General features: G+C 29.7%; 1 protein-coding gene across 8 annotated transcripts in view; it reads left to right on the top strand.

Annotated features, from left to right (window-relative positions):
* Nucleotides 1–18876, top strand: part of LOC143073368 (uncharacterized) — an 85942-nt gene that overhangs the window by 21232 nt on the left and 45834 nt on the right. For 5 of the 8 annotated variants that reach the window (XM_076248854.1, XM_076248853.1, XM_076248857.1 and 2 more), the window contains exon 12: nt 18702–18818. In XM_076248854.1, coding sequence (XP_076104969.1) covers nt 18702–18818 — 117 coding nt within the window. Of the gene's footprint in view, nt 1–5609; nt 5791–14266; nt 14294–18701; nt 18819–18876 lie in introns of those variants that run through there. The other 3 variants (XM_076248860.1, XM_076248859.1, XM_076248858.1) reach the window with 3 other exon arrangements.

Genomic DNA, 18876 nt, shown 5'->3' with positions numbered 1-18876 from the left:
AATTCTGTTTTTGTATTTCCATTTCTTTTTCAACAGGTATACTTTTACATGTACAAAAATAAGTGTTAGTGGATTTGATATTGTGTTCAATGATTAACTGACACAAATTCTGGTTTGTTGATGTAACATCAAAATATTCTGCATTTAAAAATATGCTATTATAATATGAAATGAAGATTTTGTTCTTGTCCTTTTTCACATTGATGACAACATAAAATTAACAGTATGAAGAACCACATTACTAAAAAAATCCCCATCAAGTATCATTTAGGGTAAGGCTATTGCCAAACATTGTACATGTAGAATTAGTATTTAGGTCACTTATGATGTGACAGAGACAACACAAGTGTCATTCTACAATTAACTAGACAGACTGTATGTAGGCTTGTAGCCAGGATGTAGACAGGTTGTACCTAATGGGGGTTATTTCAGGTCTGTAGCCAGGATGTAGCCAGATTGTCCCTGATAGGGGTTATTTCATGTCATAACAATTTAATTTTAAAAAGGTAAACTTCTATCTGAGTCTTGACTTTGATAGTGTTCATGATTAAAAAAAAAAATGTTTTCAGGGGGGTCTGTTGAAACCTCCCACAGATTGGTGTAAAAATCTGATTCATTTATCCATAAAATCTGTATAAAGTTTAAAGAATTTAGGTATTGCTGATGTCAAATAATGGCTGTTATCTTTCATCCTTCTGGATTTATCATTTGTATTATTGCTGACAGTGGCACTTTTTTTGTTTCCATAATTGGTATTATTTTTAAGTTAAGTAGGTAATCAAAATATTCAGTCAAACAATTTTTATAATTTTAACTAGCAAAAAAACAAAACTTTAGAAATATTAAAAGTGACATTTTATTTTTTCATACTTTTGATCTGAAATAATTAATGTGTAACAGTTCTGGAGTTTTTATACGACCCCAAAAATTGAAAATTTTTTGGTCCTATATTGGTATCCCGTTGGCGTCATCGTTGTCGTCATCCGAAGACATTTGGATTTCGCAATCTAACTTTAGTAAAAGTAAATAGAAATCTATGAAATTTAAACACAAGGTTTATGACCATATAAAGGAGGTTGGGATTGAGTTTGGGTGTTTTGGTCCCAACTGTTTAGGAATTAGGGGCCAAAAACAGGTCCCAAATAAGCATTTTTCTTGGTTATTGCACAATAACTTTAGTATAAGTAAATAGAAATCTATGAAATTTAAACACAAGGTTTATGACCACAAAAGGGAGGTTTGGATTGATTTTGAGAGTTTTGGTCCCAACGAATTAAGGGCCAAAAGGGTCCAAAATTAAACTTTGTTTGATTTCATCAAAAAACGAATTCTTCAGGTGTTCTTTGATATGCCAAATCTAACCGTGTATTCAGATTCTTAATTTTTTGTACTGTTTTCAAATTGGTCTACATTAAGGTCCAAAGGGTCCAAAATCAAAGTTAGCTTGATTTTTAACAAAAATTGAATTCTTGGTGTTCTTTGATATGCTGAATCTAAACATGTACTTGGATTTTTTTTATGGGCCCAGTTTTCAAGTTGGTCCAAATCGGGGTCCAAAATTATTATATGAAGTATTGTGCAATAGCAAGAAATTTTCAGTTGCACAGTATTGCGCAATAGTAAGAAATATCTAATAGCACAATATTGCGCAATAGCAAGAAATATCTAATTGCACAATATTGCGCAATAGCAAGAAATCTCGAATTGCACAGTATTGTCCCCTTTTCAAATTGGTCTACATTAGGGTCCAAAGGGTCAAAAATTAAACTTTGTTTGATTTCAACAAAAATTAGATATATGGGGTTCATCAATATGCTGAATCTAAGCATGTATTTAGATTTTTGATAAATGGGACCAGTTATCAAATTGGTCCCCATTGAGGTCTAAAGGGTCTAAAATTGAACATTATTTGATTTCATCAAAAATTGAATTCTTGGGGTTCTATGATATGCTGAATCTAACCATGTATTTAGATTTTGGATATTGGACCATAATAGGTAAACGTTCCATTTAAAATTTTTAAGTTTTTAAGTTTAAGTTCTTAGACCACATTCATTCTCTGTCAGAAATCTATGTTGTGTCAACTATTTTATCACAATCCAAATTCAGAGCTGTAACAAGCTTAAATGTTGTGTCCATACTTGCCCCAACTGTTCAGGGTTCGACTTCTGTGGTCGTATAAAGCTGCGCCCTGTGGAGCATCTGGTTCTTGTTTACAGTTATAAAGGTGTACATATTAATAGTTGTATCCAGTGAGGATATGGAGTCCAGGTTATAATGTTCTAATTATAAGCTTAGGGAAAGCTGGAACTAAAAGAACTATGCTTTCAACAAATGTTAGCATAATCATCATTTTTTATTCACAAACGCATATAAAAAGTATTAAAGACATCTGTTGAAAAAATATATAAAATTTTTTTGCTACACAGTCACTTGTGATATTTTTACAAACTTTAAGCTTTAAACATTCAATCAGTTTCCAATCTGTTATTGTATTTTATCAGCATCTGTTGATTAAGAAGAGGAAGCAAATATTTGATGTTAGTATTTCTATCTAAAGGAGGCCTTGAAATGTAGTATATATATTTTCTTTGTGACTCACCATACAGTCAGTATGTAAGAACATTGCCAAATCATAGACATTAGAAAGATAAAATTTTCTATAACTTGGAAATACAGAAGTTTAGATTCTGGTTATTATCGAGTTAATTTGAAATACATTTGTACTGAAAAGCTAGAAAGAAAAAAAAACAGAAATATTTGGCAAGGAAACAAATAGTGATAACACATACATTTCAATTTAATAGTAGTTTTATCTTTGGCTACAGGAAAGATATTTGCTGTTCGCAAAATTTGCAATTCCAGACCTTCTAATATTTTGTAAAACATAATAAAGCATTTCAGAATGACATATAACAGGCTATTATTTGAACTTGGAATTATTTTTAATTATGGAATTTGCATAATTTCTTGTGTTTAAAATTTTTAATAAATTCCATGTTTATTTGGTATTATAATCTTTTGAGCGGTTAATAAAACTTTCCATACAATGTATTTTGGTTAGATAGTGTTGTGCGTGGCACAGTACATTCTATTGAAAATATATTATTTTCTTTGTAATAGAAAGTGTTGTGCGCAGCACAGAACATTTCAGTACAGAATAAACATGAAATTTATTAAAAATTTCAATAACAAGAAATCAAGCAAATTCCATAATTAAAAATAATTCCAAGTTCAATTAATAGCCTGTTATATGTTTTCAGTCCTTATAGTTTTGACTATATATATATATAATAGACATGAAGCTTTCAGTGAAAATAGTGTTTAAAAACATACAAATCTATCTAGAAGTGGAAAATATTAAAATGGACTAATTAACCCATGGTCTGTCTCCCTGTAACCAGTAAAAGTCTGTAACCAGTAAAAGTAATTTATTTAATTTCAATACTCGTCTGATGCTGTGAGAGGTACATATATGTTCATGTTCTTACTATAATCATTTTATATATGAGTAGGTCAATATAACTTCAATATTACATGTATTTGTGTGTGGCTTTTTGTGCTTGTTTTGCTATTTCAACTTTTTGTGTGGAGATTGTCCAAATAGATGTTGTGCATTTAGTTACTGGCTCAAAGAGGATAACTGTCAGTAAAATAGTAAGGATAATAGATATAAACTTTTTCAACAAATCTACCTGAATTTTTTTTCTAAAGAAAAGTAAGAAAATATAAGGTGAAAATGTTGACAGATAGTTAAACAGTTAGAAAGATGGAAAGATAAGATTATAAAAGAAGATATATAAATTGGCATGGTTACAGAGAGTTGATTAGTGTAATGTAGATAACATATGTCTACCATTAGTGTAAACTATCTCATTAGTACTGTAGTAACTAGTCATTAGTTATAATTATACTGTGTAGATACGATCTTTATTGATATATTTATATGTTGATGTTAGAGATCTTTAGTTCAGATAGTGGACAGAGCCAGACTATGGTCAGGTGGATAGTTGTCTCAATGGCAATCATACTGTCTCTTCTTCCTCACTGTTCAGTAGACTTTTTTCCTGTGTGTTTTTAACTTCAGGATGTTAACACGTAGTTGTAACATTAGTAAAATGTAGGTCTAGATAGAGTAACTGGTATTTTGAAATCATGCATATTGAAGGGGTTGGGATGATGGGAGACTTTTATTATCTAACCAGTACCCATGAAATGTTTGTCACTGATTTTGAAAATATCATATGCTGATATTGTTGATTAAGTCTTACCATCTATGGAAGAAAAGTTTGTTTTTCTAATTTTCAGTTCAGTACCTTCAGTAAATGTTTACCAGTAGGTATTTCAGGCAGATTTACAGCAGCTATTGTCTGCAGATGATCATTAATCAACACTTAAACTACTGTATTTCTATTTCCTGAAATATTCCTGACATCCTGGCTTTCATAGAGGGAAGGGGTATCTGTTGTATTTTTTTATCACTTTTGCTACTGGTATTTCATTATTTCCCCATTAGTTTCAGAACCACACAGAATCTGTGCACTAATTACTTTATAATTACTAACATAAATCTTCTCTATAACAAGGACCCAAACATACAAACAAATATAGGATGTGGAAAATTCAATTTATTTGATGGCCTTTGCTCGTTGTTGATGGCTGTACGTTGACCTATAGCTATTCATTTCTGTGTTTTTGGTCTCTTGTGGAGAATTGTCTCATTGACAATCATACCACATTTTCTCTATTATACATATTTTTTAAACTTTTAAAATGGACTTAAAAATTAATAAACAAATAAATAATTAATTGAATATACATGTATGCATGAATTGATTTAAAACATAAAATTAATATAAGAAAATCTAGTAATAAAATTAAATTAATGAAATGACGTTTAGATTTTAAAATGAGAGGCTCAAGATACCAAAGGAACATTCAAACTCAAAAGACAAAAATGATCTTCTCCAGGCCATCGCAAAAAGGGAAGGAAAAAAAGGCCAAAAGAGAAACAGTAATACACAGAAATTTTAAGAGGAATTATAACAGATTTGGTTAAATCAACATATAACTGGTACAAGATTTATACAATATTACATCAGATTTTTGGATGATTTCACTAATTCTTCAGCCAGACATGTTTAAATAATATTAACCAACTGAGAGTAAACTAACAGAATACATGGCTGAAAGAAATTTTGAAAGCGATATACTGTGAAATTGACAATTCAACTTTTAAATGAATAATATCAATATTGACAATGTAATATAATTCATTGTCACCTTTAAAGATATATCCATTAAACCTGAAAGTCAATTTAAAAAGAAAAGTAATAAAAGTTATGTCTTAAATCCCTATTTACGTTAACAAGATTAAATACTTCTTATTTAGTTTAAGTAAGTAATTCTCTACAATTACCCAATACACAATTATCACGAAATAATTATCTTTTTAATCTGATCACCATTTAATCAGTTTTATGTAAAAAATACGTTAATTAAATGTCAGGTATTTTGTTAGTATAACTAACTTTCAATCAAGCTGAAAATGATAAATAATGTTGTTAATTTCCCCAGGTAAAATTAGGTCATTTCTAGAATTACGTCCCCTTATGCCATTCGAATGGTAGAGAGATAAGAGAAATGAACATCTCTAGCTGGTAGGAAGCAATCAGTTTCATACCTGGATATCTTATAACAACTTTATTGTTTTCTAATAATGTGATTTTCCAGGATAAATATATTCTCTCTGAAGATTTATTTATGGAATATTTTATATATTAGCAGCAGGTTTGTTATTTTTCTTCAATAATTCAATGTTTTAGCCAATAATTTTTATCCAGATATGCAGCAATTGTAATATTTGTTCAGGTGTGTATAGATTGGTGCATCACAAATATGTTGTTTATTAAATGATAACCATGTGGTGTTACTATTATTAGACAAATCTTTTATTATTTTCTTTTTTGAATAGAAAGAATTTAAGATCATTCAGAGGGATTTAAATTCATAGTTAAAAAGATGAAATAGAATAGTACTGAAAAATGTTATTATGTATAAATTTGTAAGTCTTAAATAGCAAAGAACTTTAAAAAAAAATATTTGAAAAGAATAATTTGTAGGAAAATAATAGATGAACTATTCAGCTGTTGAAAATAAGGGTAATTTTAAAATGATTTTTTGACAATTTAATTCCATGGCAACCTTTGTAAAACAGTATTAGTTGTTAAGCATTTAAGTGTAATTTTTACCATAACTCTGAACTCTATTGTGATAATTTGAAACAAATTACACAAAAATGGCTTGTATTTTGACTGATGTTTGGGTTACTCTTTAGCTCTGGATTTAATGATTTTGGGTGGGTTTCATAATATTGAAACTTTATACATTGCAAAACAATTACTCATATAGTGCAAAAAAATATGAATGCATTTTTATATTTTGATTGAAAGTTTCAACTGTCTTTAATTTGGAATAGAAAATTTTCTGTTTGATTTTAACAGTAACTAAATCTTTTGTTTAACATAGACAAAACATAAAGAATATAAGTAGAAATTGATATTATAAGTCAGTCAGTTGAAAACTTAACAGTAGATTATTGTTACAAATAGCAGATATTGAATGTTAGTTGTACAAATAGCAGATATTGATTGTTATATATATATATAGTAATATAATATGAAGGAATAATTGAAAAGCTTTAATTACCAAAAACAATTTTTCTTGGTATAAAAAGTATATCATAGAAATTCAAAGATCCAAATTTGGACATTGACTGAACGATTGACTGTACCCCTTTAATTGTAATTATAGTTTTAAGTTTTAGAACCTGGTTTCAATTGTATGCAATCATTATATTGAGACAGTTAATATTGGGTATATAAAATAAGTTAGTCTCTTTGATGAATCAATCTTACGACGAATCAATCTGTGACTGGCCTATGATGAAATGGGCTAGTTTAATAATGGACTTCTGTAGTCCCCGATTATTGACTTAACCTAGGAAACATGAGATAACTTAGAGTGGATATGTGGGGTATGACTTATCTCTAACCATACAAGTGGACATTAGAAGTATGTCTATAAACAAACATCTTGTTACGCTTTCCAAATCTTAGTTTGAGATTATCAGCTAAAATAAACACCACTGAATTAACATACTTAATTTAAGGGATGAAGCTGTATAGGATAGAAGTATGTATATATATATTAAAGAAACTTTTCGTAATTTGACAGGCAAACAGTTTTAGGCCAATTAAAATTAATTGATAGATTTTCATCCCCGCCCGCCCCTCTGAAATCGTCCCGCCCCGAATTTTTTTATTTTATAAAATTTACGATTTCCGGATTTCGTTCATTCCCGTTACCGGTAACCGTTAAAATTTCGTTTCATCCTCAAAGCTTCCTGTTTCAAATTTCGGTTTTGTACGTCAAGTAAATCTAACAAAAATGATTAAGTCGACCTTTCCGCTGCTCTATGATGACAACATCATCTTCCGAGAGTAAAGATTGATAACGAGAATGACGTGAAATATTGTTGTCAAGAGAAACACGCTGTTTCCAAGACTGCAAATCGCGGTATGTCACAAATTTCTGTGATTAGAAAACTGCGGACTTTTTTATTTATGCAATGACTTTGTCTCAGGTAAGGAGTAGGTTCAGTAAGACCCCTTTTTGGCCCCAAAATATAGCAGTTTTACAAAATTGTGAAATTGTAATCTTTTGGTTATTTATTGGAAAGTAGAATGCTTCTGCTACATAAATATAGGCTGTTTTTGACAATACAAATGTACATATATATCGGGTTCTTGCATCATTAAGTCATGCTAAATTACTGAAATCTTCACAATTTGTGCATTTTAGTTAAATTTTAGACGGTTTCCGTCTAAAATGAAAGTGGCCGCATTCGTGTTCATTCATAATATTGAAATGTAAGTTGTATTTGACGATAATACATAACATATATAAAGGTTGAGGATGAACACGGATGCGGCCACTTTCATTTTTGACAAAAACCCACTGAAAAGTGACGTTATTTGGCATATTTGATAGATTTTTCATATTTAAGCTTGAATCGGAGCGTTTTTAATGACTCAATCAGTTAAAATCTTTCCAAAAAACTAATCAAATCAATTGAAATAGACACTTTAAAAGTGTTTAAAAAGTGTCCAAAATCTTTCGTTAGATGAACCTGAAATTTGAGGCCAAAATCGGCCCTTACCGGACCTACTCCTTTAAACTGTAAATGATACCCAAAGCGCAAGATTCGTGGAAACTATTGATACAGAAAACATGACTGGATTATAGATATTGAAATACAAGCACGAACTTGTCAGATTTATGACCGTTTATTGAATTTAAAAAGTCGACTAACATATGCATTTTATTTATGCAAACCCTTTGATTTTACCCATGGCTGTCTTTTTATGTTGACAAACAGCAAATGTTCCAATACACCCAAAAAGAGTCATTAAACAACAACTTTTTTTATTATTAAGTTTATGTTTTACATATGCATGATAATTATATTTTCATCTTGCATATAAAGTACCAACCCTATTATTTTCAACACTCTCTGAGTTTTCATTTTATTCTGTACTCATAATAATTGTGTTGCATACCAATGCATTTGCTTTATTTTAAGGGAATACAAATCATTGTTTAGAAACCCAAATAAATTTGGTGTAGGTAGTCTAACTGAAGAGAGTATTTCTCACACGTTTTTGTTGTTATTTTTTTAAAGCCACAATTAGATATATTTATTTAAGGATTTGAAAAATTATGTAAGATTCCTCATACTTGTGTATATAAAAAAGAAGATGTGGTATGATTGCTAATGAGACAACTATCCACAAAAGACCAAAATGACACAGACATTAACAACTATAGGTCACTGTACGGCCTTAACAATACATGATATAAGCTTAGTATTACACTTGCATATATGAGGAACTTGTCAAAAAACATGCAAAAGGGTTTCATATGAAATAAAATTTAAAAAATAAAATCCTCCCACCCGCCCCATTATTTTCAAAAATTTGGATGAAAATCTACTAATTAATTTTAGTTGGCCTTAGCTGAACATTTTAAAATATCATAATACCCCAACGTTTATGCATTTATGACAAAGGATCTGTATGAATCTACCTTTATTTAAACAGCTTCATACAAGCCTATTTCATTTTTTGATGACAATCTCCTTTTTGGAATTTTATTACTCAAACATTGGAAAAAAGAGTAAAATTGATAGGAAAGGTAGATTCAAAGAGAACTGTAGTCATTAAATTCTACTAACATATGTGTAAATGTGTTGTTCTGATCAGATAGTAGTATACAGATTATTTTTTCTGCTCATGGCAAGGTAGACAAATTACTGTACAAACATAAAATTGTCCACCATGTTGTTGATTGGACCTTAAGGACACTTTTACCTGACCATACCTCCATAATTACACAGGTCATTCATCACGTATCTGTCAGACCCTCTGGTTAAATGTCACCACCACTTCTAGGAAGGGACGATTGCTCGTGTCCATTTAATTTCCTGTTTACATACAATATTTTTAGGAGAATTTGAGTGTATTATAAGATTTTCCCTTCCCTCTTAAGCTGCTTAATATGTACACAAAATATTGACACTTTTGAGAAGTTATTGACTTCATTTTAATTTTATTCACATTTATGTATTTATTGGGAGGGGAAAGTGGAAATTCTTTAGAAATGATAAATACTTGAATTCAATCTTCAAGTATAAAGGATTGATATAAATGTTTGCTTAAAATTGGATGATAAACCACTGGCATTGTAATGTTAGATTTTATAGGTTATTTTTAGAAACTTTTCTTTCCAATTTGCATAATTTTAATTATACTAATTACTCATGGTTTTGTGCATGAATTACCATGTCTAATGAGTCGTAATTAAATTGATGTGTCTGCTATACAGGCCAGATCATGGCAATTATTTACCTATATGTCTACTTAATAAATGAACTACACCATTGCAATGTCTCTTATGTTGATGCACCAACAGAATATTGGTCAATGTTAATTGAACCAATCGGTCAATGTTTGGATCAATTATATATATAATTAGTCAATGTTAGGACAAATAAGTGCTCCATTCAAGGCCTCTTAATTCTGGCTGTTTCAGATTTGTTTAGGTTTCAAGTAGGTCTGGAATAGGAACAAATTGTTGGGACTATCTTGAATTGATAGAAATGAACTGAGACTTTGGCTGTACTTCTTTTATGCACCATTATCTTTCAGTACTTTCCAACATTGAAGAGTTCCGTACTATGGATACAAACATGTATGAGACCTACACTAGGACTGATACATTATATCACCCATGATTTTTCATTTATTAAAATCTTTTTTTGACAAGTAATAAAACAAGGATTAACTAATCAAACAAAATGGGAGAGTTTTCAAATAAAAACAATTTATTTTATATCATAAATTACTGATATATATTTACACAAGATGTAATAAACATTTTTTTAGGATAGACTTTATAGCTTGTATACCCCTACCTTGATAAACCAAAAACCTAGGCAGTTTCAATATCACTAAAAGACTATTGTTTATTGCCTTGTAGCATGTAATCTTTTTAGGCCAGTATAGTTCACATTCTAAACTATCTTTAAGATTTGAATTAATCTCTTATAACATAGAAATATTTCCTTTAATTTTGAACAACTTTGATTATAGTTTAAAAACAAAGTGAAAAGTGCACACTGATGATATATGTATCTGTCAAAGTAAATTTGTAGATACATATTTTAGCTTTATTTTCTGATTTTACCAAAATCTAATTTTTCTCAAAGAGGGTTCTGCTGATGTAAAACCAAAAATGCTAGAGTAACAAATATAAGAAAAGTTGTGAAATAATTTGATGCTTTTGTTGGAATTGAATTTAATGGATAAAGAACTACAATCCTATAAACTAATATTGAAAAGAAGATGTGGTATGATTGCCAATTAGACAACTCTCCACAAGAGACCAAAATGACACAGAAATTAATAACTATAGTCTATAGGTTACCGAATGGCCTTCAACAATGAAATGATCAAAGCCCATACTGCATAGTCTGCTATAAAAGGCCCCAAAATGACAATGTAAAACAATTCAAACAAGAAAACTATCGACCTTATTTATATAAAAAAAACAAATATGGAACACATAAACAAATGACAACCACTGGATTTCATGGCTCCTGACTTGGGACAGGCACATACATCCAACTGTGGTGGGGTTAAACATGTCTAAGAGGGATCCCAACCCTCCCCTAACCTGGGACAGTGGTATAACAGTACAACGTAAGAACAAACTATAAAAATCAGTTGAAAATGCCTTTTTTGGAGAGAATAATACATCAAAATTGGATGCACTTTAGGAATACAAAAACAAAGAATCCTCCTTGTACTGTATGTCCCCTGAAACATTTAAATTTCTATATGAATGTACTAACTGAACATTAACCTTGTGAAGCTAACATATGTATAACAAATGAAGGGAAATCTTCATATTTCATATCAGGAACTATCTACACTTGTTCTGTAGGACATATGTTAAATTAAAAAATGATTTATTTATTGAAGCAAAAAACGAATGCACATGCATAGATGTAATTTGTCAAAGTGTAAGTTTGTGTGCTACAAATTATGTGTGACACAGTTGTTGTATTAGTAGTAATTTATCTTGATTGATTAAATTGTTGACATGTATCACAGAATTTACCACATTGTAAACAACATATAGATATATATATATATATATATTTTTTGATTGATTTGAAGGTGACAAATTAGTTACAATTTGTAACAAATATTTGACATATTTTACTAGAAAATGATTTCTGTCAATTGTAATAGATTATAGCATTGAAGATATGAAAATAAGAAGATGGTATGGTTACCAATGAGATAACTATCCACCAGAGATCAAGGACTCAGAAATTAACAGCTATAGGTCACAGTATAGACTTGCTACATGTCCCTTCCTAATTATGTTTTTTCTTTTTTTTTTTTTTAATTTTGCCCCTTTAATAATTTTACTGCTATAACTAGGAGATTACAATTATACTGACATCTGCAGGAGGACTGGCTCTTATCAGTAAACATATAAATTAGTAAGAGAGAAGTAACAGAAAGGGAATTGTAGCAAGTCTAGTCACAGTACAGCATTCAACTAGGATTAAAACTCATACTTATAGTCATCTCTAAAAGGCCCTAAAATGACAAATATAAAACAATTCAATTATGAAAACTAAGACGAAGGGGGCATATTAAGTTTTTATACTATATTCAAAAAAATCTTTTTCTGTATAAAAGATATTCCTCTCAATATCCAGCATTTCCTGATTTTCTTGGAGTACAAAGTTGGGGAACCTGCATGTAGAGCAGGGTATTTTAACTGGAAGCTACTTATTTATTGTTCAACTTGTTCTCATGCTGAACATTCATGAAATATTTGCCACTGGGCTTTTAGCAAATAATCATATAAAACTATCATGTAAAAATACAGAACCAGTTGTACCAGATAATAATTGGATAACTTTGATAAGGAATTATCAACCTGTAAATAAGTGTGTCTAACCTCAGGACAGGATTCACCTAGACAAGAAATAAATTAGGGAATAATAAGGGGTTCTATAAAGAGAGTTAAAATGACACTGTCCAAGTAGAGATATAAAAGAGAAAGTAAATTGACAACATGAATGCAAATGTGAGTTGATAAGTTAAAAAATATATGGGATGAAACATTGTAACATGCATGACAGGGAATTTCAAATTGATTTTTATATCTCAGAAGTTCCAATGCTGGGTTGAAATTACACTTAAGAGAGTGGATGTTTATACCATATTCTGATAATCAATGCCCAGGGTAAATCACCATGCTAATTCAATATTATTCTTTCCTATCTATCCTGTGCAGCCTTAGATGTTCAAAGTTAAGATGATTGAACAGGTGATTCAGGTGTACTTTGATGTTACTAAGGTAAATAGGTTTACTCAAGAAAGGGAGTGAAGTGATCATTAATTATTGAGAAAAAAACCTAGTCTGACAAACGGTTTCCATGACAATACCACAACAAAATAATTCTCAAGTTCTGAGGAAATTTACAAAATAGGTTGTACGTGTGCTTTACAAACAGTGATTTCTCTTTAACTCTTTTAAAAGTTTTTTATAACTTTGCTTTTAGAAAAAGTAACAGACCTATGAAAATGGTATCGTGTGTTTTGGGACATTTTAACCCACTTAGTTTTGAACCCACAAAGGTCCTTCCATTGTTACTGTAATGTAAGCATTATCAAATTTGTATACCCATGAATTATAGAATATGGTATCGAACTTTCTGTCTCTAGTTAGTCTTTCCTGTATCAGGATAAAGTTTTGAACTTGTAACTTAGTACACAATTTCATTACACAATGAACTTTTTGAAAGAGATTTTCCAAATAAGGGTTTGAATAAATAGGTTTTATTATACTTTTATATATCATTGAACACAGAAATTTGATGGTGTAAGTGGGCTATGGTGTCCCATGGAACTTATATTCTAATTCTTGACTTAAATCATGTTTTCAGTAGAAATTGTAGACTGATGATAATTATCATGAATTACTCATGAGTAAATTGTTGAATCAGAGTTTATTGGCTCTCTCAGAAGACTTCATTGCATATTGTTACATAGGGGGAAAGGAAGTAATGTTGTAGTTAAAGTACATACACATGTTGACATTTCTAAAAAATAATAGCTAACAAAAATTTTTAACATGTTTGAACACAAAAGAGTAAAACACTTTACCAAAACAATAATTTTGTTGTTAATTTTTAATTTGACATGTAATATGTGTGTATTTACATTCCCCATGTTAACAGATGCACACAACTTTGTAATCAATATGTATCATACCACCATTTGCTGACAAATATACAAAAAACATCACAAGAATGAAGTATTCAATTTCACAATAGTGATACATTTCACCGAAAAATGAAGAAAAAAATGTGCCCTGAGCACAGGTGAACACTTTGATTAAAGGAGAAGATCTACCATCCACCCTATGGCCGTTAGTACAATAGTAATTATTGACCTATGTTAGGAGGATTTTAAATTTCTACATTAAATGTCTTTTTGTAACAGTATCAGTATAATAATCGACAAACTGTAATAATAACATTACCCACCACAAAAGACAGCTGACAAAATTATTACGATAATTATTTCTCGGCACACATACAGTATACTACGCTACAATGGTGTGATTTTTACACATGGATTTTCAGGTCAGTTTTACACAATTTTACTATAAAAATAACCTTGTGGCTACAAAATTACTAACACAAAATTCTTAACTTAAATAATTATAATGTCAGTAATGCTTCTAAATATGTAGCACAGATGTGAGACAGCAACCCAACAAAAATAAGTGAATTACATCGTGAGGGCAATTATAGTCATCCACTATGTATACAGATGTCTATAAAATATGTCAAGTTCCAAATTGCCCCAAAGTCTATTTTTAAGTATAGAACACCTCTTAGATTTTGTCCATATTTAATGCACTGCTACAAATGATCTTAATAAGAAGCAAAGTGCAGTGAATTGCAAGAAAAAATATAATCAATTTTGTATTTTTATGTTATGCCCAAACACAAGGTCTGGAAAAAAGGTAGACTTGTGTTTTTATAATTAGATGATTTTTATAGCAAGTTGTATTGTTATTCTTGGCTGGCTTTTTTAGTCCAAATCTGATCGAAGATTTAAGAAAGCAGGCAAAGGATTTTTTTAACTCTTAGAAGAGAATTTGTTATAAAAAGACTTAAAATTTACCCCAGGATATCTGTGTAATACTTAAGGATGTATTCTTCTGACTTTTCAGTCTCGTTCAGTCTCGTTGAAATCTCGTTCTTGAATTATTTCCAAAACATGTGATAGAAGTGGAAAATATCAATGAATTTAAAAAATATTATAAGCAAACATAAATCTGTGAAAAAATTGTGTATTTACAATGAATGGTTTTTGCGTAATCCAGTTTTCAAATTTTACGACCAATCAAGTCAGTATTTTTATCCAAAATTTTGAGAAAATGGGTGAGGGATACAAAAAATGATTTTACAAGAATCATGTACATCCCATATCATTTTGATCTTTTCAAATTTCTTAGATATGTCTTTTTTTCATTCATTTATAACAAAAAAGTTGAAATAATATGCATTTTGTTCTTAAAACTGAGAAAAATCACAAAAATACAAAATTGACAGCATGGTAAATTTTACACAAAAAAGCGTCAAAATATGATAAAACTTTCTTATATTAACACCTACCTATAGTTTTTGTAAGTAAAATTTATTCAGATTGGTCCACTTCATCTTTATAGAAAGTATGAGAAAAAGTTTAATTGTGGAACTGTGATTTTTTTCATGATAATAGCCCAAAAATAAGTAAAAATCAATGAAAATGGGAAAATCATCAAAATTGGGCATTTTCAAAGGGCCGTAGCAAAAAAAGAAGTGCACCACCATATGATTTTTTCTTCACCAATTATTCTGTTACAGTCTTATAAATCAAAAAATCAGGTTAAGAAAAAAAGTTTAATTCTAGAAATTTTTGGCTCCTCAGAGGTGTACATACTTAATGTTGCAGGATATCTAACATGTCTAATAGAATGTTTCTGTTGTTTTGCTTTTGGTCATGTAATTTGAAAACAAGAAGTTTGTTTTGCAGAAAAGAGCAAGGTTTTACATTAAAACATTTTTTAAATGAGAAGAATTTTACATTGCTAGAATCAGATAACTTAAATGTGTAAACAAGGAATGAAATAGTATTGTGTTTGTTTGAGATGAGATAAACTGTGACATTTCTTATTGCTTAAACTTAGTCATCTTTTCTCAATTGTTAAAATTACGTAACATTTCAAGCCTAATCAATCTATAGTTTGTTTTATAAATACTTTTTTCATGTCTGATAAATTGACAAATTTTATTGTCACCAAAATGAGCTCTCATACAATCAGTTTTGCTATAGTTTTATAGTAATGGAATGTAATTGAGAATTTTAAGCCCCATTATTTTGCGTAGTTTCTAAACTAGTGCATGTAGTATGTGACAAAAGTTGCAATAGTAAATTTACCTATGCTGACAATGTTTTATTTAATATCTTGAAATATTAATTTATGTGTAAATCTACATAGATTTTCTGGAATTTTGGGACAATTGCATCTCTTTTTGATTTTCTTCTCTTCAAAATATAGGAAATCTCCTAAAACTTTTTAACCTTTCATGATTTCAAACTTATAAACCTGCTACAAGAGACAAACAGATCAGTTTATTCATATATTGAAGGTCAAATACAACTTGATTAAATCCTTAAAATTTTGATGCTAAACAATACAGCAAATAATTGTTAGTGTGATGTTTTTATTTTTTTCACCAAACCCCTCTTTTGATATCAGAGTTTGAAATACTATTCTACCTACTGCAACCTGTCTACAATGACTTTTCTCATAAATCATGTAGGTAATATTACCTCCTGTCTATAATATTCCCTCCAAGGTAGATATAACTTATGTTACCTTCATCAACTAATCTGGTACATACCTACTGATCTGGACATATTTAGTTTCACTCATGATAAAACGATGGCGATACATAGAAATATAATTACTGCTAGGGTCAGTTTCCTTTATGCATAAGAACGTGAGATTTCTAAACAAACAAAATATTTGTAACTTAAAATGTTTAAATAAGAGGATATAATATCTTTGTATAGTACTTATTCATTGATCCAAGCTGTTTAGCCTGTTTTGACACTGTTTATAATGATAAAATCTTATTATTAAGATGTTTAGATCAAAATACCAGTTAGGTCTTGGTAAGTTGACAATTAAATATAATATAAAGGTCATCAGACCTACTAAACTAACATCTTCAAAGGTCAACAGACCAAAAAGATGAACTCATATAGGTAAATAGATTACTTTAAGTAAGCTGAATGTACCTTCTGACATCTCTTGGCTTGAATTCTTTTTGACACTTTTTAAGCAATGGTTTATAATATAGATAAGTTGATGCTTTTCTCACATTTCCACCTAAAATTGATTAAGTATTGTATTTCTGTCTAGGGAACTTGATATAGTTTCAAAATTCTAATATGTTTGTAGCAAATGTAATACAAGTTTTGAAAGTATACTTATCACTGTGAAGCCTAATTATTTATAAAAAAAGATAAAAATGACAATTATTTGCTATAACAAAGAAGTTGAGACAAAGGAGATGTTGTATATACAAGGAACTTTTTGTTTCTGTTCCCTTACTTGAGTTAGCATCAACCAAATGTTATAAAACTTATACACAATATATAATGCTTATTACCACAAAAAAACACATATCTAGTTTAAATTTTAGTGGTGTCACTTTACTGTTCTAGAGTTTGGCCCCTTTACAATTGGATCATTTCCATTCTCATACTTTAGTTTGCCTAAACCAAATGTTATGAAATTTATACACAATACTTATTACAACAAAACTCAGATCAAGTACACATTTGGGTAGCATCACTTTTACTGTTCTTCCGAAATCTCCCTTTATAACTTTATATAATATTTTAGTGGGGGCATCATCTGTGTCCCATGGACACATTCCATATTTATTTTATTTCAACTTCAGAGAATATTTCAGACTTTATTTAAGATTTTTCATTTAAGATGACTTAAAAATCCTAAGGATTGACATAAAGAAATATTTAGGATGAGTAAAAGCTGATAAATGTTAAGTTCCTCATGATCATAAGCTTTAGATGACTTGACTCAGCACATTTTCGTATTAAAACAAAATGTAATGCCAGAAATATTACATAACATTACATACTTTTCTAATATTCTGGCACCAGATTATAAAAAATACTGCTCTGGAATCTTAGACTTTAAGTAAAGATATCTGCAGTTAGTTTGTAGATGTGCATTTCCGTTCATGTTAATGATTTCAAGAAATTTAAAGTTTCATCAATTAAATTCAGGTGTAAAAAGGTAAAAAGCTTCTAAATGTTAAATGGAAAGTAAACAGTGATGGTTTGTGGTTTACTTTATACTTAATTAACTGGTTGTTTTTTACAAAACCCTGCATTAAGATTTAGAAAGTAACTTTTATGAAAATCGTAGCTTACTATCCATTGAATATATAGTGAAGCTGAAGTTAGATTAACATGCAATTGATACAATATGCAGAATATTACATCTATTAGTCAGTAATTAAATGTCTGGTTTTTATTGCTGTAACATAATTTCATTCAGCATGAAGGAAAGTGAAAAATCATATTCCAGAAAATCTGGGAGGCCAAGTTTTTCTGAAACTATAATCACCTGAACAGTTCTTTTGCAAGAAACTGTTTTGTCTTTTAAAAATTAACCCCTTCCTAACACTAGAGAGGAATATAATATGTGTTGGTAATGTTAATTGATCCCAAATTCATCTGTTGTGTTCAAAGAGAATGGAATATATAAATTAACAAAAACATGGTATTTAACAATAATTATTTTCTTTGCATTTGCAGATTTACCACTGCTATCATTACAAAAGTTAATCAACAATTGTTTATACTTTCAAGTCATAAGAGCTGCTGTTTTTTCTATAGTTCAGTTTAAGTTATTCTATATTAGAAATGTTCAATGCTTATGATCTCATGTTTATTTTTCAGAATCCTGACAGCTACCATGAGAGTGGTGTGTTGGAAACCATTCTGGAAGAACCTGGCGAAGTTGATATAAACATGGATAGTAACATTGAGAACATGGACAAAGATAAATTAGTTCAGGTAAACAACATGGAAATGAATTCAAAAAAACAACATATGTTAAAAATAACACAGAATG

This window comes from Mytilus galloprovincialis, chromosome 4 (genome assembly GCF_965363235.1).
Source record: "Mytilus galloprovincialis chromosome 4, xbMytGall1.hap1.1, whole genome shotgun sequence".
NCBI classification, from domain to species: domain Eukaryota; kingdom Metazoa; phylum Mollusca; class Bivalvia; order Mytilida; family Mytilidae; genus Mytilus; species Mytilus galloprovincialis.
Note: the sequence above shows the minus strand (reverse complement) of the source record. Positions and strands in the feature narration are given on the sequence as shown.